General features: G+C 42.1%; 1 protein-coding gene across 6 annotated transcripts in view; it reads right to left on the bottom strand.

The window, feature by feature from the left end:
* The window catches only part of PER2 (period circadian regulator 2), a 45,960-nt gene extending 27,343 nt beyond the window's left edge, over positions 1–18,617 (bottom strand). The window contains exons 1-6 of one of the 6 annotated variants that reach the window (XM_066193933.1): positions 18,565–18,617; positions 11,798–11,854; positions 10,833–10,896; positions 8,730–8,982; positions 2,004–2,490; positions 1,272–1,340 (exon numbers count right to left, since the gene is read on the bottom strand). In XM_066193933.1, the coding sequence (XP_066050030.1) occupies positions 1,272–1,340; positions 2,004–2,275 (341 nt within the window). In that variant the 5' untranslated portion in view covers positions 2,276–2,490; positions 8,730–8,982; positions 10,833–10,896; positions 11,798–11,854; positions 18,565–18,617. Of the gene's footprint in view, positions 1–1,271; positions 1,341–2,003; positions 2,491–8,729; positions 8,983–10,832; positions 10,897–11,797; positions 11,855–18,249; positions 18,336–18,564 lie in introns of those variants that run through there. The other 5 variants (XM_066193932.1, XM_066193936.1, XM_066193935.1 and 2 more) reach the window with 5 other exon arrangements.
* Between the last annotated feature and the right edge of the window lie 4,301 nt (positions 18,618–22,918).

Raw genomic sequence — 22,918 nt, 5'->3', positions numbered from 1 at the left:
ATGCAAACCCCAGGAGTCTGAATCAAAGATTAAGTCCACAAAGATAACCAGTTTATCAGACAACTTTAGTCTTCTCTTTGAAGATCATTCTCTAGATATCTTCAGTCTCCCATTTCCAAATGATGACCAGATTCTGCTCTGTAACCTTCTAGCACTGGGCCCAGTGGCTGGGGAGAACACTCTATTATCTGGATTCTAATTATTTCTGAGCTATTAATAACATTTAAAATTGAAACACCGAAAAAAACTGTAGTAAGTAACCCCCTCCAAGATCTTGCAGTGAAGAAAACAGAATCAATGGGAAACAAATATTAAAAAATGCCTTTGGTTCACTCTTTCATACTAAGCAACACAAACTCGAGATCACAAGTTCCAGTTGAAAATACAGCATGGAACAAAATCTCCAGGTGTCTGCAAGGCAGACACAGAAAACAGGCTGAGCAAGCACCAAACGGTGCATAGGAGTAATCTGAAATTGCCACTTTTCTAGGAACTGCATCAGGTAGAAAGACATTCAGGTAGGCAGGTCTTAGATACAGGTCTTAACGTCTGCATGCTCTAGCTAGGTATCCTTGATCTGCTAAGGACCAGGCTTTGATCTCCTGATCTGACTTAGAAGTTGACTTAAAAAAAGCTGACTTAAAAAAACAAGTGCAGCAGGGCACTCTGAGGTGTCTAAATGTGAGCCTTCAAGTTTCCAGGCTCTTCAAGGCTACCAGGGACAGAAGCAGAGTTCATAGAGAGGGATTCATTCCTGCAGCTGGTGTTTGTGTATCCTTTATCCTTACACCCTGGGGGCTTGAATCCCAGCAAATGGAACACAGGAAAGGCAGGTGATACAGCAGCTGGACACCAGGAATAACCCAGCTCAGTGGTGAGTTCTGATGCTAACACACCACCAGATTCAGACTACATTACAAGGAGCAAAAAAAATATTAAAAGCTACAAAACCCCACCATAACTGAAGCAGTATTCAAAGGGACCCATAAAAAAAATAAAAATTACAGAGTTAAGCTGTCAAATCAAAACAAAGTAACATGACTTTAAAGGTTACCACACAACTCACATGAACAGCAAAGAGCTCTAATTAAATCAAGTGGTTAATATGCCATGCTACTGAATATGGACAGGAAAAAATCAAAGACAGGATTCCTTGTGTAGTCCTCCAGGTTGAGGCAAAACAAAACAAAAACCCCAAAATACAACATTATTTAGTTTTCAGCATTTAGCATTCATGCAAATTACTGAAAAATATACGCCCATTAATTTACCTGCATCCACTGCTGGACTGATTGTGTTCAGAGTTTGCAATCATCAGACTAAATGCATTTGAGCTTGAACTAGAATAAGGAAAAGAGAAAATGATTAACATTTGAAAACCTAACAAACAGCTTTTAGTTCATTGTAGCTTTTTATTTTCTTTTTAATGAGTGGCTACCTTAAAAAAAAAACAAAGAAACACAAAACCCCAATCCCAAATTTTAAAAGCCTCTGTGTGGTACAACAAATGGGTACTAAAGATATAAACATTTATCTAAAAGCATAGAATAGCTTGAGTTGGAAAGGACCCAAAGGATCACTGAGTCCCAACACCCTGGTCCTCATAGGATTAGGGAGGTGGTTCTTAATAGGGCTTTGCTCTGTCCAGTAAACTATTACTGAAAAAATAGCATGGTTGCATCCTCACGCATAAGAATCAACTGACAGGGTTTGATATACAATTACACAAGTTGATTTACAGGAAAATAAATAAATAAGGCAAACTAAACACACAATGACGAGAAGAAAGATGCAAATGATGCTGGCCATGCAAACACCAGAGACCTTTTCTTTATGAATCATATTACACAGTTTACACCACATGAGAGTACAGCTTAAAGCAGCACACTCAGCTCCATGCTGAAGTGGCTTTATACCTTAGTTATTATTCAGAAATACTGATTCAAATGAAAAAAGTCTTCAGAGGCAAAAAAAAGTGAAATGTATTTAATAATAGCTACTACCTTTTATGACAGTCTGAAGATTCCATGAGCATTGCTGAATCCTTCCCATTTTCATCAGATTCATGACCATGAGAATCATGCCCACTTGAATAGTTTTCATTTGTGTCATTCCCACTGGAGTCATTCCCACTGGAATCATTTCCACTGGAGCCACTGCTCATTTCAATATCTTCCTGAAGAACTTCATGAGAGTCTTCAGGCTTTGCTTGAATTTCTGAATCTTCAGCAATCATCTGGCTATGGTCACTTGGAAGTCCAGAATAATTACTCATCTTGAGCTGCTCTTTTAAGGAGAGTGAGGGAGAAATGTTTCCACCGACCCCAGGCCACTCAGGGTTCTGCTCCTCAGTGCTAGAGGAGAACCCCCAGAACTTGACAGAGTCCTTGGGACACTCATCAGAAACACTGCCAAGACCAAGAGCAAATCAAGCCATATTCAGAATTTTCCCTCTGTGCAAACTCTGTTTGGAAGTACAGATGCACAAATCTGAGGAGGAAGGGAAGGAAGAAAAAAAAATTATTTTCTTGTTTGCCTTGCTGACAAATTGGAATTTGCACGGACTGAAGAAAGTAAAAAATTATTTGCAATGTTAATATATTCAACATTTGTATGGTGAAATGTTACAGTTAAATTGGAAATCTTACAATGTTTTATCATGAAAAAGGCATTTATTTTTTAGTAAAAACCTACACATAAGAAAGCAAGCTGAATAAACATGGAAAAACTCCTGAGAAGTTCACATGTGGCTTCGTATTCTATTTTTCTACTTAATACTTGTCAGTAGTGCTGCCTAGATTTGGATAATAGCTAATATGACTTTCAGTGAAACCATTCCACTGCCTGACAGTTTACCTTGATAAAGGGAAAAAAACTTCTATTCAGACATCAGAGCATTGTTTATGTGGTTTGGTTTTCTGTTTTATACTGGGTTTGGGGTTTTTTTAATGATCAGTTGAGAGGGAACACTACTGTACTCTTAATTTCTTTCTTTGTACAAAAGCCATGTAGGTAGGCAGAGAGAACATACAGCAAGAACAGGGAAACAAAACACACAAACACACCTAATCACCACCACCAAAAATTCTAAGGCATGAATAACCTTGAGAATAATTTTATCTACTGATTACCAATGGGGGGGGGGGGTATGAACAAAACTGCTTGGAAAAGTAAGGCTAAAACAACAACAAAAAACCCCATATCCCTGCTTTTAAATCAAATTCTAACGCGCCAGATTCAAAAATCAGTCTGTATACAGAGGTGAATCAAGAACAGACCAATACTGAAGCACCATCAAAAGAGAAGTACTGGAGAGCAGTTCAACTTTATTAATAAAAAAAAATCATATTTAATCTGACTCACATCCTCATCCATTTCAGCAACTCAGAGACACCAATTGTGTAAAACTATGAACTAAGATTCTCTGTTGAGAATCTCTGTTGTTTTCAAGACAATGGAACAATATGTGTTCCTTCCTCTTTGTTCCTTTAAAATATTCAAGATTACAATTATTAACTAATAAACCTCTGACTGGAATAACAGTCAATAAAAAAAATTCATAACCAAGTTTTGCTAATATTAACTACAGCAATTTAGTCTTAAACACAAATAAATAAATATTTATGCTTTTAACAAAGACTGTAATGGAAAACATTCACAATAATAATTTAAAACACACCAGGATTCAACTCCCCCCAAAGCAACACCACATGGAAGCTATTCTCTCACCCTCCTAAACTGATGTTTTTCCAGACATTTTACATTTATTTTGCATTTTCCAGAAAACATTACTTGCCTCCTCATTTGGTCAAAATAATATGCAAGATATCTGTTTTCATTCTAAAGTTTAGTTTAAGGACATCCACTTGCGCTATCAACAATGGGACAAATTTTTTTTTCCTCACAAGTTTATTCACTGGTACTTTATTATAGGTGATAATAGAAAAGTGCCTTTCAGTAGAGTAAAATATACTTTTTCCTTCTGCAGGCATTCACTTCAGGTACTTTAATGCAGATAAAACAGACCGCCTGATATGCTGCTGTATTGAACTCTACTATCCAGGCACTGAATTACCCTTTAGGAGCTCTGACAGTTTTTTTCTGGACTAAGGTTAAGCACTTCTGTCTTGAAAATTACATAACCGGAGCACGCAATAAAACTTATTTACTCTGAGATGAAACTGTAGGATTATGCCACATTCTCTGGTGGCCAATGATTAACTAGGTCAGATAGGTCATCTCTGATTTAATCTGTGTGACAGAACGAGCTCATCAGGCCGCTCTGAGCGAAGCTGGGTGGGCTCCGGCCGCGCTGCCCGTGCCCAGGGCTGCAGGGGCACGGCCCGAGCTCAGCCTGCTGTGACAGGGACCAAAAGCATCCCAGAGAGCCAGCACGGAGCGTGGCACAGGGAATACCTGCACGGACAAACCTCCTGGTACTGAACAGCTGAGGAGTGCTCTATAAACGTGCTGATCCGTTTGCACCCAGGGGATGCTCTTCCCACTGCTGTGTAAATCAGAGCCTGTCTGCTTAACTAACTGCAGCCACTCTCAAAAGCCATCTCTCATGGGTCAGATATTCTATTATTTCTCAGAGGACACAGAGCTTGTGAAGCTCTATGGAGAGTTCTGTGAGTAAAGGTAATTAACCCCATCATGACTCAAATGAAGCTTTAAGAAAAAAGGCACTCAGAGCATCACCTTAAAGGAGCTCTGAGGTGTACAAACATAAGGCAAGATCTAAAATGTCTCATTCTATATTCTGTAAGGTTGGAGTTTTTTCCTGTTTTGCTGACAAAATGCTACTTAGGAGGAGCTTTAGATACATGAGAAAATACTGCCATAATCAAAACACCACTACCTGTTAGGAAATTATGTTTTCTTTAGAGATAGGGGAAGAGTTCTCACAAAATGAAAAACTAAAAAAAAACCCCAAAAAACCAAAAAAATCAACTTTGGGCTGCTATGTTTACTCCTATAAAGAAAACTATGTAAATCACTACTGATAGGTTTATAAGCATGAACTGCCAAAGAGAGCATAGCCCTGAATTCTCTGAAGGTAATGAACCCAATATCATAGTAACGCAGTATTAGTGAAATTGTGCTATTTATAGGAAGAGCAAAGACTGTGCCACAGCTTTCCTACTCCTGAATAATAAATACTTAGTGTTTTAGTCTTCAGGCAGGAGAAACTTCTCCTGAATTCTGATGCCAGAGAGGATTACACGTGCTGTAGTACTTCCAGCCCTGAGAAATGTTCACAAATATTTTTTGACACCTTTCCTTGGAAAATTATTTTCCCAAAGTCTTTTCTGTAATCTCTGGAAGTTTAAGAGGCAATGGAAACGTGCCATAGCTAGCATGTAGAGTCTTACAGTTTGAAATTCTGAGTTGTTAAACCACTGGTGAGTAATTTTTTCCACCTCCAAATATAATCTATTGTCTCGTCTCCTCCCTTCTTTCCCTGACACACAGGCTAGCTTCTGCCAGCTATTTGTAGGAAACTTCAGCAGTTTTTCCTTAGGAAATAGAGGACTGTAGGAGAGAATTGTTCCCTAAACAAATAATAATAATAAAAAAGAAATCTGTATGCTATCCAATAACTTTTGAGGAATTTCCCATAACTCCTGGAACAAGAGTTGATTGATTCAATGACAATCAAGCTTTTAGCGTTTTGAAAAACATTTTTATTTTAGGCAATGAGTACAAATTAAGGGAGTCACCAACAGAAAAGGAATAGTTACTGACCCTTAGGAGATACTATGTAATTTTTTTTCCTCCTGATACCTGGCAGAAACTTGTGTCAAGAAGTGATTCAGTCCTGTTACTTCTGGTTCTAACTCAAAAGGCGACAGAACTTCCGCAGCTTTGTCCACACCTAATAACTACATTATAGTGACTACAATTTGGATCCCAAGGACAATCACACCAGAAAAAAAAAAATTAAAAAAAAAGGATTTGAGTAATAGAGAAAACGTGAGTGTGTCATCTTTAAAGGTATGTTTCAAAAAGAACTGGCTCAGCTTGAGCTGGAATGGTTTTCTTAGGCAAGACTGGAAGATTAATGTCACTGAAAGTCAGTCTTGTACAAAATTTCTTCAGTTGCAGAATCTCAAAAGCCTCAGTGCCAGAGGCACATACCAGAGTAAGGAATACAGGAAGAGTAAAGAGGAAGGAACAAGAAAAATATTATGATAAACTTGCAAGAGCTTCTGAAGAGAAAGAAAGAGAAGCATTTCTAAAACAAGACTTGACAACTTTGGGGGAATCTTGGTGCTTTTTTAATTTATAATGTGATGTTAATACATGCCCTAACTTTGGAGACATTTTCTTAGAAGAGACTAGAGTAACTGTGAAAAAAGCTCAGGCTGGCAATAACCCTCCACCATGCTCTGCAATTTAGATAAGAAGTGATGCAGCTGGCTAGACTTCACTCTCAGCAGAGAAAGACCTTTAAGTGGAACATCTGCATGCAGACACCAGCGCTGTGCAAACACTTGAGGAGCACAGACGGTCAGACAGCACAAAGAGATTAATTATCTTTGAAACTCATCTCAGGGAAAATGACATAATAAATTGCACATATTCATCCCACTCATGTGCTTGAATAAATTCCCAATCACTAACCAAACAACACTGGAAGGCAAAAGCTTGCATGTTTTCCCAATCTGAGTTTTCTCCTGTTACCAGTTTGAGGACGGTAATTACATCCCATACCAAGTTCAGTAAGCATTTGAACATGAAAACACCTAAAGAACTCCTTTAGGTTTGATTTTGAGAGAAGCCAGGCTTTTCTTTATTTCCTGCTCCATCTTCTAAACTTTTAGAGGATGTTGTCTATTTTGACTCTATAAATAAAAACTCTAAATATTAAATTGGCACCAGTTAAGCTTGATTTTTAAGGCAACTGGCTCACAAAAAAACCCCATTCTATTCCCTCTGGCAAAGACTAGAGCTCTCTAAGATACTGATGCAGTGTGTGAAAGACACTATAATTCCACTGAGCACTAGGGAAAAATGTAGGCATTGATTTGCCAGGTTAGATATGCAGCAAATGTCTTCTGGTTATTCATTACCTACAGTTGCTCCTTTACCCTGCAGTAAGACAAAGGAAACAGCCTGAACTTTAATATCATCAAAAAAACCACACCAAAATATGTATGGACAAATGCTGAAAGAAGTAACTGAGCTTGTTTTTGAAAAACACCCTTTAGGATTGTAGAAAATCAGGAGGCAGATTTTTTTCTGAAACCATAACTTTAAACCCAAAAATCTTGTTTCAGCAGAGATCTGGTTATATTCAGTGAACAGATTTTTCCAAATTTATTTTCACAGAAAAACTATCATGTCTAGTAATGGCATATAAAGGATGGGAAACTAACTGTCCAGAGTCAAAATCATCCAATTCAAGAACTGAGTAAGAGGCAAACATCTCATAATTTGAGTCAAAATTTGCAACTACTATCAACTTACCAATATTCCCAACAAAGCAAGAGCCACACTACATTTTATGCCTATAGACATGCGAATATTCAGGTACCCTTTACTGTACTAGTACCTACGGGAGACACTCCTAATGGTCAGGATTAAATTTTACTGAAGATCTTGTCAACAACAAGGGTTTCCAAACGTCTTCTGGATTTCTGCTTTGCAAAATTATAAAAGTTTTCTTATTTAGATGACAAATAACTAGCAAGGATTTAGTCAAATCATGCAATTCTAGATATGACTGAAAATTAACATCTACAATGAATGCGTTCTCTCTGTGCAATTAGACAATAATTAAATGCTTGGGAGTCGAAAAACATCAGAAGAGAAAACGTTGGAAAACAAACAATAATCCAAGAAGTGACTTGTTTAACTGTGCAACTTCACCAACACTGAGAGCTCCATGTTTTCCTGGCAAGAACAATTAACAGAATACCTTCACTAGGACTTTTCTGGGCAGGGGAGAAAGAAAAAGATGGCGATATTCTCAGATTACAGAAAAAAATAGCAAAGATGCTCAATAATTTCTTGCGAGATCTTTTTACTTCAAAAAAGAAAGGGAATTTTTTTTTACTAGATTACTTAACTCACTCCGAGTAATCATGAATAAGTTTCGCTCTTTTTCTAAGCAAGCAATGAGGTATCAATGTCAATAAAATTATCAACATCTAGTATACTACAAATGCTCCAAATAAAATCTGAATTTCACAGTAGTCATTTCACAACTTTTTATAAGGATTTGCCTTCCAGCTCAAGAAAATCCTGAACACAAGACTCTTATTTAAGTAAGAGTTGCCTTATAAGGGTCATCTTCATTAGCCACTGCTTTCAGCTGCCACTTTATAAAGGGAACTGATCAAGACACAGCCTTGCTCCAGAACCATCCGAGTGCCACCATGAATTTATAGCAGCACCCATACAAGAAGAAGTCAGCATTAGATCAGGGCCCTGGCATCCACAGTGAGGATGCTCCCAGCAGATTGTTTCCTCGTTGAAGAAACTCAGACCTGAATTTTAGAACAAGTATGGCTTTAGGCTAAAAAACGTTTTAGCTTCAAATAAGGTAACTCCCAGTTTATACCCAAAATACTGCTCTGAATGAGTACATATATATTACTGAAATCCTAGTTTAAAGATAACACAAACACAGAACAATGTATTTTCTGCATAAGCTCTAGAGGAGAAGGAGGGGAAGCATCTTTCTACTAGCACGAATCATAATAATTATGTGTGTTTCTTACCTGTTTTTTCTACGAAAAGGTGCCAAAAGTGTTTATCAAGCTCCCTCACAGCTAGCATCAAAAGCATGAGGTGCCTAGGTCCAGAGTCTCCCACATGCATTTAATTCTTGTCTCATCCTCTTCTACTGGAAATCTTTGACCATTACAGAGTCCGGACACCTCTATAACTATAAAATATAAAAGAAATACCTGGGCCCCCCAACAGTGTCCTCTTCAAACAGATACCAGAGAGATGCTCACAGCTATGTCAGTCCTATGCAGATAAATGTTGGTTAAATATGAAACTGTCATACAGCAGAGGAAGAAGACACAAATTTGCATTTTAAACACTTTTGCTCTGAAACAAGATCTTAAAGAGTTTTAAAGTAATAGCATGTTCTGCACTAGATAAAATAACTCTTAGGATTCACAATCAGAGTGGTACCACACTATGTACAGTCTGCATGGGCTGACACAGCCACTGGGAACACAGGGCTGGCCTCCCCAGCAGGGCACAGAGCCAAATGCCTGATGTGGTCAGCAGGAGCTCCAAGTGCTCATCAAGTTTGGTTGCAATATCATTTTATGACTCTCTATCACAGTAGGATTGGTAAGAGCATTAAAGATTTTTACCAGGCAGTTACAAAATTTCAATTCCATACTGATTGAGATCAAAAGAGACTTCTGGAGGTACCTTGTCCAACTCCCTGTTCAGGCAGAGTCACCTAAGAGCAGGCTGCTCAGGACCACCAACAGATGACTTTTGGGTATCTCCAAAAATTGATATTCTGGGCAATGTTCCAGTGCTCACCTCATTCTCACAGTAAAAAAGTGATTCTTTATGGTCAGAAGTCTGTACTAACAAAGTCCATTAACATTATTATTCTTCCTAAGGAAAAGTTTCTCAAGAGAGACATTGGGAATTTTGACAAAAAACAAAAAACCTGAAAGTTCTTCTGGCAAATCTAGGAAATGAGGTCTCTTGGTGCACGCTACTGCCATGTGGCACACAGAAATGGTAGAATAAAAACCAGAAGGTCAGAAGACCAACGTTTGTGTGGCAGACAATTACATCATTCTAAGTGCTTCATCTGAATATGCAGAAGAAACATTTGGAACAGTGTCCAAATCCCAAGCTAACCACCCTGGAAGACAGCCCATGCTAACATGCCTTAATTTAACATGCTGCACGTCTACCAACTGTTAAAAGTACATTTGTGTTGGCCAGACCAAAGGAAGAATTTATTCACAACGTTCCGTCCTGCGTGACATTGTGAAGCCAACACAAGTTCTAAAATACTCACATTATGATATAAATCTGTATGCACTGGTTCTTTAAATGTTTTGTTCCTGTTTTTATCATAAACTGATAATACAGGATTCAAATTATAGGCTATATCTCTGACCACAAGAAGCATTAGAAATTGCTGTAGCCAGAACTACTTGCAGATTTCGAAGTTTTTAGCCTGAACACTGAAAATGTGGAATGTCTTACAGCATTTCAAAATCCTTGCTTAAAGAGCAGCTCTTGCAATTCCTTGACACTAACTCAACTCCCTGTAAAATTTTCAATTAAAAAAGTAAAAAGTTTTCAAAAGTCTAAGTTTGAAGATACAGTCACAGTAGCAGTATGTACCATTTTAATTGTGTATCATATTGGTTTCATGTATTCAACACATTTAAGCAGACATTAAAACATTAAGAAAGAACAGTCATTGTAAACTACTAAAAATTCTCACGATGAGGCTTTCTACAATTTAATGGAAAGCAAGACAAATCTACACCAAAAGGATTTTTATCTGAAACAAAATGCCTAGTTTGAATGACTTGTATGTAAACAGTCTGAACAGAATTAGAGGCAGCCAATTCAACTTGTTTTCTATTATTTTTCAGAGGAAATGTATAAGTGATTGAGTATGCCCAAGTCCCAAAACACTAAAAGAGCTCATCTACAGATGGCATCTCCAGTAAGGTGCTTTCCACAGAAGGAAGTCTAATTTGTTCAGTTTACAAAGAAGAACTTGTGCCATTTCCTCATTTCCTTCTATACTGATATATATCTATTCTATGCACAGAAGACTTCAAATATTATAAAGGAGTGAAAACCCTGCTGTAGGAACACACCTGTGATACAGGAGGCAAACCGAGCTGAACCAGGTTCACTTTCTGCAGAGAACTGAAGTCACACCTGCAGCATAGAAAAGAGTCAGCTTTTAGAACCAATTCAGAACACATTTTCCAGCCATAGAGAAACAGGTTTGTTTGGGTTTTTTATCAATCATTTAGACTAAACAGACATGGTAGTGTTAATCCTCAAAATCTCAATCACAATTTCATCTGTATTGCAATATTACAGTACTATCCAGATCAGCTGTCTTTCCTGTCTAGGGCCAATATTGTGGCATCATCAGATCACATTTAATGAAAGCACATTATAAATTTTCTTCGCATCACAGATTACATTCCTCCACCATTCTCCTTTAATTATGTTTGCTTTTTTGCTCCAATAACAATCAACTTTACTTCATTTTCAAAGCAGAGCACAGCTGACCAAAAAGTACTGTTGGAAGCTATGATCTGCTTTTTAAATTCAAGTTTAGGAGGACAATATTTTCCCTTTTCTTCCTGAGCTATCATCCTGATTATCTAAGGAACAGTAGATACTTGGTTCTCCGGACACCAAAATTTTCCTCGTAATTGAAAGCTACTTAACACCTGCAAGAGCTATCAAAAAAAAAAAAAAAAAAAAAAAAAAAAAAAAAAAAAAAAGGAAGCTGTTAACAAACATCTACACAGCAAACAATGCAGATGCAGCACTTGATACTGACACTACATAAAAATCCAGTTTCACAAAGATCTAGAGAAGCCACAGCATTTCCATGTAGTTCATGATTTGTGCAACAGGTCTCTAGAAATGTCAAGCCCTGAAGACCTCTATTTTTGGGTATTCTGACCCTACATTTCAAAGGAAGTACACAAAAGAGGAATAAAAAAATCACAGAGACACCTCCCACCCTCCCAGGTTCAGAGGCATTAAGAAAGAAGTGATATCACAAATCACTTTCCTGGGTACAGCATAAAACACTCACCTCAATGAATGTACTAATCATGATCTTTCCAAATCTCAAAGTGTCATCAATGTATTCCTATCAAAAAAAAAAAAATCAAGTTTATAAGCAAGATAAAAATTTATTATAGAAGATAAATCAAGTCCATTTCATAACACGAGTCCAACCATGCAAAATACGACTTCCACAAGTCAAGAACAATTATAAAGACTACAAGTACAAGATGAGAGGAAATGCAAGACAGTTTACTGATGAAAGTATTTATTATAGTAATCTAACTTCTAAACTGATTCCTTGAGCAATGCACAGAATAATTACTCACTGAATTCTGTTCCCTTTACAAACATAAGAAACCCTCCCAAATTCTCATTTCTGCCAGACCAGAAATAAAGCTTATTTTACCCTTCAGGTAAGTATTCCTTGTGCTGTTAAACCTACCACCTGTGCTCAAGACCCCATAGTGAATCTGAACTGATCACCCCCAGGAGCAAAGAGAAACTGCCTCTCAAATTTATTCTTTCACCTTGAAAAAAAGACTTGGCCCAGAGCCAAGTTTAATTGCCAAGGGGTTGAGTATTTGCCATAAAAAAGCAGCCTGTGCTGGGACATCTTGTAAAGACACTAAAAACCATCTACTTCACATGCCCCATGCTAATTTCTAAACATCCTTCATTCCAGCTTCCAGTCTTAAAAAAGGTGCCTTCGTAAAGGTACGCAAAATTACTTGTATGCAGTGTGAATTAAAAAAAAACCCCTCATTTTCTTTGTAACCAGAAAATGCTATTGTCTTCCCAAGAGGAACTGGAGAGACAATAAAGCACAACATCAATAGTTAGAACTCTAATATTTGTATGTCAACTCTTGCCCCTTTTGAAAAAAAATGACAAAAATTATGTATGTGAGGTTGCCAAGTGTTGTCACAGAAAGGAGGGGAAAATTATCACGTCCCACCATGCAGTCATCTATTTCACCTTTGAAGTGAAACTAGATTTAAAAGTATTTCAATACCATACATCAACTGCAGTATTTGTTGACATCCCCATTAAGCAGTATATTTGCATATCTACTACCCCTCTCCTCCAAGAAAAAGGACATACTTTCACCACATTTACTGTAGCTCCAGGCTAATGCTGCTCTTCGGACATTGCTGTGATTCACACCTTGTTCAACATTTCAGACAGAATCAAAGTCCACTTCTGGAAGACACTGTGCCAAATAAATTCTTGTCCCCATCACATCAATAATCCACTCCAAAAAGCGCAGCAACCTAACAAACACCATGTACTTGTCCTAGGAGTTGGATGTATTAGTACTGGAATAAGAGCTCAAGTCACAGGAGAACCATGGCATAGATGTAATTGAAATCAAGTAAGTGCTTTAGACACTGAAGATCTTTGCACAATTAAAGAAACTAGGCAGAAACATAAAAGTACATGTAATAAGGTCAAGCACAAAAACCGTACTAAGATACAAAAGCTGCAAGGAATAAGGAGGATAGGAAGCGAAACCAAGAAAAAAGACAAGCACTAGACATCCTCACCACTTCATCTTGTCTCCCTAAGCTTAGGAGAGAATTGCAGGTGTTATTTAACAGTGAATTGCCTCTCTTTCAGAATAAGATGTTAGAAAGGCAACGCAGCTTTGGTTCTACTTTTAAAAAGTCAGTTCTACTTTAAAAAACCCATCTGTAGAAGGAAATCTCTGCCCATCTCTAACTATCCCACCTGTAAGAAAAACCAAGTGTTAAGAATTACCATGGGGTAAGCTCAAAAACAGGTGGAAGCAAAACTGAAGTCTTTCCCACACATTTTGGCATACAGATGAGATTTCTATCCCAGCATGAAATCCTGTGAGGATCAACAAGGGTACTGCTTGTACCAAACTTCTGCAGCCTGTTCACACCATCTGCAGAACCTCCTCATCCTCTTGCCCCAAGAAATGCTTTCTGTGTATTTCAGTCTACTCATGTTAACAGCATGTTGAGTCACTATCCATTCAACATCCTCAATAAAATTTTGCTTCCTATTGGGAGAAAACTAAGGAAAAATGAAAACCATATCCCATGGTTATATGTGGAGGAAGGTAAATTTAGCCTCACTTCTGATTGCGTTCTACAAGCAAAGTTGTCTAAATCAGACTACCAAAAAACATCAGAGAAACCAGAAGGCTCCTCTAGGGCTACCACACACTACTTCAGCAGCAGTTCACCAGTAGCCGAGAACATCTGTACAAAAACTTCCTGACTTTACAAAAGCTTTCACACACAGAGATTCTCATAACCTCCCTTTCATATGTGGATAAGCAGGAAAAACCTGCACTCCAGAAGCACTGCCGGGGCAACTCACACGAAACTCAGTATATTGCTGCTGTCCCTTGGGAACTCCTCAAGAGTGACAGAGGACCAAGTAAGAGGATCCTGTGTTGGTGCAAGCCCAGCGCAGGCATTCAGACCAAGACCCCATCTACACTTGAAGATAACCCTAGAACAGGAAGCAGAGGCACAGAAGCCTGCCCATGTCCCAGCACTGCTGGCAGGCAGAGTACGAGCAGGCTGCACAAGCGTGCCTGGTGATGTGCTAAGCCACTTAGCAGAGCAGCAGATCCCGGCATGGACACCCAGGCATGCGGAGCCCCATGTGTCCGCTCCCTGCCTACTACACATGGCTGCTGGCTCCGGCAGCACCGACAGAACGTGCTCAGAGACACTGCAAAGATCTCCCCTCGCTTGACAGACACTCAAATCATCCCACCCTTCTTCATTCTGGTCTTCTCTGCCATGCTCTTTCACAAAAGCAGCCTGGGGCTGCATGAAACCCCAGCAACAGATAGTAAAACTATCACCCTATCGATCAAAGTGTGGCTTTGACTCCGACCTTCTCTTTTTCCATGTCCTTTAAGCATACTTCACAGAAAGAAATCTAATAAGAAACACCCTCATCACCTCACAAACAAAGCTCTAAGCGCCAGAAGGCAGAGTTCTACAAGCAAAAACAATGTAGCTTTGGTTCTACTTTTAAAAAGCCGGTTCTATTGAAAAAAAAAGCTTTCTTTGCTAACCAACAATGTTGCAGTCTGACCTCACAGCAGGGGTTAAGTTTAAGGTAACAGTTAAAGCAGGAAAGTGCAGGGACACTTTTTACACAGGACACAAAGCAGCAGCAGCAGCAGCATTACTTTCAGGACCAACACTTTCTGCATCCAACCTCATCCAAAACCAAAACAAGTAAAAGTCCTTTTGAGTAGTACAACAATGTCAAAAAGAATAATACAGGTATTTATTGACTCCTTTGCTGTTCAGTGCTTGACAAGCTAAGTTAACATAATGAATATTTAAGCATTTTAAAACTTGCACTACAGGGATATAACTGAATGTGGAAAGTATGAATGCAGTAAGACAATCCAGTTAAAAAATCTCTATAATCCACCATCCTTACAGAGGAATTTTAGGCCATGCAATCAAAACTGGAGACAAAAATTCCTTTTCAGAAACACCTGATTATCTAGTAATTATGATGTGGTAATGTTATGAGTATACTACAGTGTCTACAGGACACCCATGCCAGCTATTACACAAGGTCTTGCTAAGAACATGACGTTCCTTTTAGCATAGGCCAGCCATAGCAACCCTATGGAAAACACCACAGTTGATCTAGACTAGTGATAATTTACTTGTTCTACTGGCTACTAATAATCTTCTAGCTTTTAAACCATAACAGATATACCTCATCCCGTGGTAACTTGCTCATTTCCTTATTCTTGGAGGGGTGAAAAAAAGATCTTCTGCAGTAAAGCATATTCTAATACTGTAAAGATGTTAGAGAAATAAGGGTGTGGCAAGAACCCAGGAAAAAGAAAACTGTTTATCAGTCTGTATCTAAGCCAAACACTTCCTGGTCATAATAAACGTCTGAAGTAAAAGAAACATCCAGAACTCTACTGCCAATCACTTTCCCCACTTCACTCTATGCTCATACTTTGAGATTAAACTGCATCTACATCTCAGTTTACTAAAAAAGCTTATTACTGTACGAGTGTATTGTTCAGGGAGAGGCTCAAGTAAGTTTATCAAGTAAACCGTGTTGTTACATACTTTAATCTTATGACTGGAGGAAGAAAAAGCGTAGAAGGTGTTATGCCAAGAATATGCTGGCTCTTTAATGCCTCTCTGTGGAAATCCAAAATGAGTAACAGTAAATGGGAAAAATGAAGGTTACTTAGATTTTCACTGACAGAATTTGTTTGCTGAAACAAATATAGGAAGTCTATAACAAGTCCCACCAACGGACAAAAAAAAAAATATATCCTGCAAAACCACGCAGTCTTTGAATTACAAATGAAACCAAAAAAATTGCCAAATCTAAGAAGTGCACAAAAGCCAAACATCTGCTTTTCATGCCTTTGCCTTCTGAACTACACCAAGCTAAACCCACTTCTTCATGGGACAGACCATGCTCTTTCACTGCAGTGTTTGACATTTATGACAGCCAACTAAAATATCTTCATTTGGCCTTGAAATACACACTTGGAACGGCCAAAACCTCACCAAAGCCTGAAGGGTGCTACTTTTTTTCTTCTACTCCAGGCCAAAGGCCATCTCTAGGTTGTTACTAGTGAGGTAAGCAACCTCCACAGTCCAGAACCAGGACTCCACACCTCAGGACAGTGTCATTCCTCATCACAAGACTAACACCTTTGCATGGAGCAAGGACACAGTGCAGTCTTCCAGTGAAACTTCCTCACTTTGCAGAAATAATGCAAGTTTCAGAGACAAAGGCAAAACAGAAACACTCAAACACATACAAGCATAAGCAAGAGAGAACTTGATGCTACAGTGCAACAATGTGGGCACTCTCCCTAACGTCAATCAAACTGTGGCTGAAACAATACCGGCAACTTGGAAGGGTTTCTCACCATACTAGTCAGATTTTTCCTCTACTTTTGACTTGACAGATACTCTTACCACTAGAATCATTAGAGAATTTCCACTTCTTTCCCTTTACTTGTGATAGCTATTCAATGTCAGATGCCCAAGACAATAAATCTCAGAGTCGTGCACTTGATAAAGAAAGAGGTGAGCTTACAAGGAAGACAGAGAAAGACTTCTGATCAGGGCATGTAGTGACAGGATGAGAGGCAATAGTTTGAAACTGCAAGAGGGTAGATTTAGATTGGACATACAGATGAAACAGCTGGACTTAAGGACCTCAGAGGTCTTTTCCATACTTCATGATTGTGTCTCTTTGACCACAATCAATGCACTGTCTCAGCCAAGTTACTTTTTCACTGGAACACACTTGAGAAGCACTGTAATTTCCAAGTACCTGAGACCTCATACCGATCTCCTGGGAGGCCTTTTTAAGCTCCTATGGTACACAGAGAAATGCTATCCCTTACCCCACCCTATTATGAAAAGTCAAATGTAAAGCGTCAGCTTGACTGTTACCATGCTGCTCATCTATTTGCATGAAACTGTACTTACATAAAGCGTTTTGTAATCATGCATGTAATAGTATGCACCTAATGTGAACAGCAGCACAACCACACCGTCTCAAGGAACGGAGCGTCCTTACAACTGCAGGCAACACAAAAAACAAACGGACAAGACCTGTTGCCTATTCTACCTGTAGCTCACGCATCTCAGCGGCGCTGAGATTCTGTCACTCAGCGTCACACAGTTCCTCCCGTGGAGCATCCCGCCCGGCCGGTGGGACCCAGCTCGGGTCGGGGCCAGCGGTGCCGCTCAGCGCCCCGGGACACGCGTGCTCTCCGTCGGTTCCCCCCGCTCCGCACCCCGGCGCTGCCCCCTCACACGGACGCGGCCGCAGCCCGCGGCCAGCAGGGACGCCAGAGCGGAGCCCCGCCGGGGAACCGGCTCCGGCCCCGCCGCCACGGGTGCCCGCCGTCCGCCGCCTCCGCTCCGGGCCGGGGCCAGCGCCAGCGCCGCCCGCTCCGAGCCCCGGCCCGGCCCCACGCGGCCGCCCCTCGGAGGGCGCAGCTCCCGTCCGGCCCCCGCTGGGGGTGGGTGTGTCTGTGCCCCCACCGCCGGACGCTCTCCCGGTCCAAGGCGGGCGGGGGCCGTGCCGCACTCAGTCCCGCACCCCGCCCCGGGAGCGACTCACAGCCGGCCGGCCGCCGCTTCCCTCGCTGCGGTTTCACGGGGAGCGGGGAGGGGGGGGGGGGGGGGGCGTGTCGCCGCCGCCGCTCGGACGGAGCCCCACGCGCCCCCTCCCCGGCGGGCAGAGGGCGGCGGCGGCGGGACGGACCCCGCGGAACAGGAGCGACCCGCGCGCCCATCGTCCCGGCAACGGGAGAGCCCCTGCACGAGGGTTACGTAACCTCGGCCCGGCGAGCGGGGAAGGAGGAGAGCCCCCGTGCCCCCCGCGGCCGCCGCTCGCCGCCCCCTCCCGCCGCTCCCCACGGGCCCCTCAGCCCCTTTCGGCCGCGGAGAGCGCGCCCAGCGGGCCCCCACTCACCGCGCGCAGCGCGTCCCACCGGCCCGGCGCGTCCCGGCTCGGGCTTCATACGGGCAGAAACGTGACCGGCCGCCGCGCGCCCGCCCCGCCCGCGTTCCCATTGGCCGCGGCCGCGTGACGCAAGCGGGGCGCGCGGGCGGGGGCGGGGCACGCGCCGCTGCCATTGGCCGCGCGGGCCGCCGCTCACTTTACATAAGCCTCACGTGTGGCACCATGTTTCCACCGACCGCCGCGGCCGCCTCCCGAGCCCGCTCCGCCGCCGGCCCGCCCCTCCCCTCCCCCGCGCCGCCGCCGCCGCCACCGGGGCGCACTCACCGCCGGCCCCCGCGCCGCCTCCCGCCGAAGCCGCGGCGCCTCCGTTCGCCTCCGCCGGCGCCCCCCGACCGCCGCCACCGCCGCTACGAGACCGCGGGGCCGAGGAGGATGGATGGGGGCAGGGGTCACGTGACGCCCCCGGGGAGCGCGGCTCCGCCCCCGCCCGCTCGGAGCCGAGCGTGACGTGTCGTGCGCGCGCGCGGGGCGAGACCGTTGGCGGGCGGGGCGCGCGCGCCGGGCCTGGCCCCGGCCCCTCGGCGCAGCCCGGGCCGTGCTGAGGGCGGCGGGGCCGCGGGGGAGCCCCGCGCTCCCGGACAGCGCCCGCGCCTTCGCAGGCCGCACCGCAGCCCTCGGCGGTCACCCTGCCGGCGCTCGGTTCGCTTACATAAGGCAGCAGCGCCCATATCCCGTTTCCTGGTGCTGCCGCCCGCGCTGGGTGCACGCCCTGAAGTTTCGAAACTGCCCCCGCGTATTGTTCAGGAGGTGCCGGGTCGCAAAGCGAGGTGCAGCGCGGGAGAGCGTAGGGCTGCATCTTTCTCCCGCACCGGCCGGGAACATCAGTCTGGATTGCTATAACAATGGCTAAACGAAGAATTTTCGAGCTCTTAAACGTATGTACTGTTCTCGGGAGCAGTAGTTCTGCATATGGTAACATGTTTACATACGACTGCTTTCCATTCCAACTATTTAAATAAGTTTTTCGTATTTGTTAAAAAAATATTTTCCCCTTCTGTTCAAGCAAAGCATTCAGAGATCATTGACATTTCCCATTGTACAGTAACAAAGAAATAAATTCTTGTGCATCCTTCACACAGGTTTTCGCTCAGGCCCCTGCACTGTCCATCCTACCCTGGTGAGAGAACCTGAACTCCTAGTTGCTACAATTCGCTGAGATAACCCAATAACCCATTGCTAAACACTCCAGCTCTGGTCCAGTCTCCACATCTTCCAAGCAGAGCAATCAGTAGCTGAGAAATTAATGGTACTTTGTTCGCATTCTGAGCTTCCTCTGTCTCCAGTATGGTACACAGCTTTGCAAAGAAGGAACAGAGGATGTGCCAAAGCCACATTCAGGCTGACAGCATTTTACACTCACTGCACATAGGCAGTTGCTCCATAGGATATAACACAGCACAGAGCCATCAGGACTTCCACTGTTTATCTGCAAAATGAGGTTAATGCCTCTTCCCTCTCTCGCTGCGGTGTTAAGGATAAGTCCATTAGGTGCACAGATATTAATGCTCTGACTGTTACAGAAACAGCCTGTGAGTAAAGGACTGTGGAGTATTTAACTGCTGGAGAGGAGAGGGGGTGGGCAGCGGAAGCATTAGGACCAGATTCTGCAACTGGATTTGTTGCAATGTACAAGTCAGCTTACCAGGATACCATTCTTAGTTTGTGCTCCTCTGAGGAGTCTAATTTTACGATTAATCCTAATTAGGTAGTCTTTGTGTAGTTTGGTCAACTTGGTAGACCTTCACATCCAGAATTTCATTGTCTTTGTAAGTTCTCTGCTTTTGGGTTAAAGGGATGTAGAATAATATTCTTGGTTTCCACAAGACGTTGTTTTTCAAAATATCTGTCCCTGGCTGTGTGCCAAGGGCTGTGGTCTTTTACCAGGGACTCAAACTAAGGCCTTTCAACCAAAGTAAAACCTTGAGATCCACACCGTCCCTCACCCCATCAGATGACAAATGTGAGAAGGATGGCAAACCATGGCACTGTGTTAGAGCTAAATGAGTTTCCAGGACACACATTCCTCACTGCAGCAGGGCATGCCAGTCCTGGCAGAAGAGTAACCACCACCACCACAAATAGCCAGTGCCTTTCCCACCCTGGTAACTACCAGAGGCATTACTTGAATCTTGCTTATTTTAAAAAGATACTAATCAGTTGTTTCATTCAAGCTTATGGGAACAATTTTTAAGGTCTATTCATACCACCTTTTAGTAGTTACAGCTTTATATTTTCTGTACCAAAAACTTGGGTAAGCAGTGTTACTTAAGATGTCATTATGTACCCTGAACAAGTTCAGTTCCAATTCTGCAGCTTCCAGAAAATTGTCACAAGACAAACAATGTGTGTGGATACAAATTATCTAGATAATCCAGATATCTCCGATTTGAAATAACAGGAGTGCAGGCACAGGGCTTCTAAAGGAGTGAATATTGCTATTGACTCAATGGCTCATCCACTAAGGAACAAAGCAAAATAAAGTTGTTGCAAAATTTTACAGGTTTTACATGTTTGTTCTTAAGGTCGCTTTGTCCGATAAGTAGCTATAACATAAGGGTTTTTATAGCAGCAGGAGTAAAATAATATATATGCACACACAAATGGTTCTAAAGAACGCAGAGCTTGTAAGAAAAGCATTAAAATGGTCGCGGTTTTTTTTCCCCAGCTTTGTTTATTTTGTGTGTGTGTTCACGTGTGGAGCATGGCGAGAACAAATCATTCCTGTATTCAGCGAGCCCTTTCTGTGTGTCACACGCCAGGTCCCACACTGGCACTGCCCCGAGGCGACTCAGCCCCGGCGAGCTGGGGCACAGCTTCGAGCGCTGCCCGGCTCCCTCGTGCGGCCTGGCCGGGAAAATGCTGCTCTTCGTGGGCTTTTCTTGTGGAATCCCGCTGCTTTGAACACTTACATCGGTAGATTTTTAGCCGCACACGCAAATGCCGAACCTTTTCCCAGCATACATAAAAAGTAGAATTTTTGCTTAACTGAAGCGATTCAGTCAGTTCTGAGAAGCAGCGACGTATTGATAGTATCTACATTTTTAAAGGGGAAAAGAATCAAGTCTTTCAATATGGAAAAATAATAATTTGAGAGCACGTGAAAAACTGCCTGAGGACTGCTGCTTGAATTTGCTAAGGAAAGAAGGCTCCTGTTTTTGAATAACTGTGCTTCCCTATCCACTTGTAGAAGTCATCTGTTCCAAGATACTCCACAGCACTGCCGGAACTGTATATTATTAAAAAAAAAAAATCAATACTTTACAGCTGGAGCCCACGTCTAATTCTTCATTTCCTAGGTCTAATTACTCACCATTTACAGTGACGCTGACAGTCATTGATTCTTGCAAAGATCCGGAAAGGCTTTTTTTGCTAATGAGCAAAAGTCGTCACTCTTACTCTCTGAACAGACAAAGGTGGAGGAAAGGAAAAAAACCCGCTTTCCTCATTACCAGTAAATACATGAACAGGTTTTTCTAAAAGCATTGGAGAGTGTAGGAACAAACTGTAACAAATAGACAGCAATACCATACTGTTTTGGAAATGCTTTGATTAAAATGCAAAGGAATGTAAAAAACACAATAAAGAACTTCAACTCCAGCAGCAAGTTCCTGAAATGTGCTGCAGTTCAAAAGTCCTTTGCACAAGTGTCTGCTTGTCACCAGACAGAAAACCTTCACTAATATCTTCTGGGGAATGTAGTTTTTCATTCTGTCCCTATTGTCACTGTTTTCTAAGTATTCTTATTAAATTTAGTTTCTGTTGGCAAACGGAGTATAATTTTATGTTTCAAATATCTTGAAAAGTAGCACATGAAGGAGCCCTGAATTGTTCTCTTAGGATACAAATGGAAGGGGTGTAACTCCCCACATGTACCTCCATGTGCTTATCCCCAAGCCCACGAGTGTGATTTTAGAAGCTAACAGCTCAGAGCACTCCGGGTCTGAGATCCTGCTGTTTAGTGTGTATTAGCAACTCATTTTTTGCAGTCAGCTTCACAGAAGGCCAAATGAAGATAGCTTCAAATTGAATTCACAATGCTGAAAAGGGGTTTAAAGCTTCCTGCATAACTCCGAAGAGTGATAGTTTGTGATTTCACAGTCTGCCTAAGGTGATCAAAGTCCTTACACATCCACCAAAAGGAATAGTCTTATCACCTCCACTGAGTTAAAAACCAGTGATTATGCAACTGTGCTGTTAGTCAGGTTAGGAAACCAATTTGACTGAAAATATCCCATGAATGAAGTTTTTGGTTGGATTACATCACAGCTGTGGGAGCACAAAAGCCAAACCAAAACAGGATCAAAGAACATATTTTAAGCCGGAGAGAGGATCCAAGACCACAAGGAACGTCAAATTACAGAGTTAGGCACTTAAAATGAAATTTGCATGTCATTAGATAAGCATAAGACAGCTAATAAGAGATACCAAGCTGGAAAGTGCATCTTCATTCCTGGCTACTGTGTTGGATTTACACATCCTCTTCTGCCCTGAAAGAGGTTACATCAGGCTGGGCTTCACCATTCAAAACCATCTGGATATTTATGCCAAAGACAGCTTTCACAGGGTTTCTGAGCTGATCAAACATTTCACTTTCATCGAGGGGTTGTTGGCACCACTG

This window comes from Chamaea fasciata, unplaced genomic scaffold (assembly GCF_029207755.1).
Source record: "Chamaea fasciata isolate MVZ Bird 193981 ecotype frontalis unplaced genomic scaffold, bChaFas1.0.hap1 SCAF_11, whole genome shotgun sequence".
NCBI classification, from domain to species: Eukaryota; Metazoa; Chordata; class Aves; order Passeriformes; family Sylviidae; genus Chamaea; species Chamaea fasciata.
Note: the sequence above shows the minus strand (reverse complement) of the source record. Positions and strands in the feature narration are given on the sequence as shown.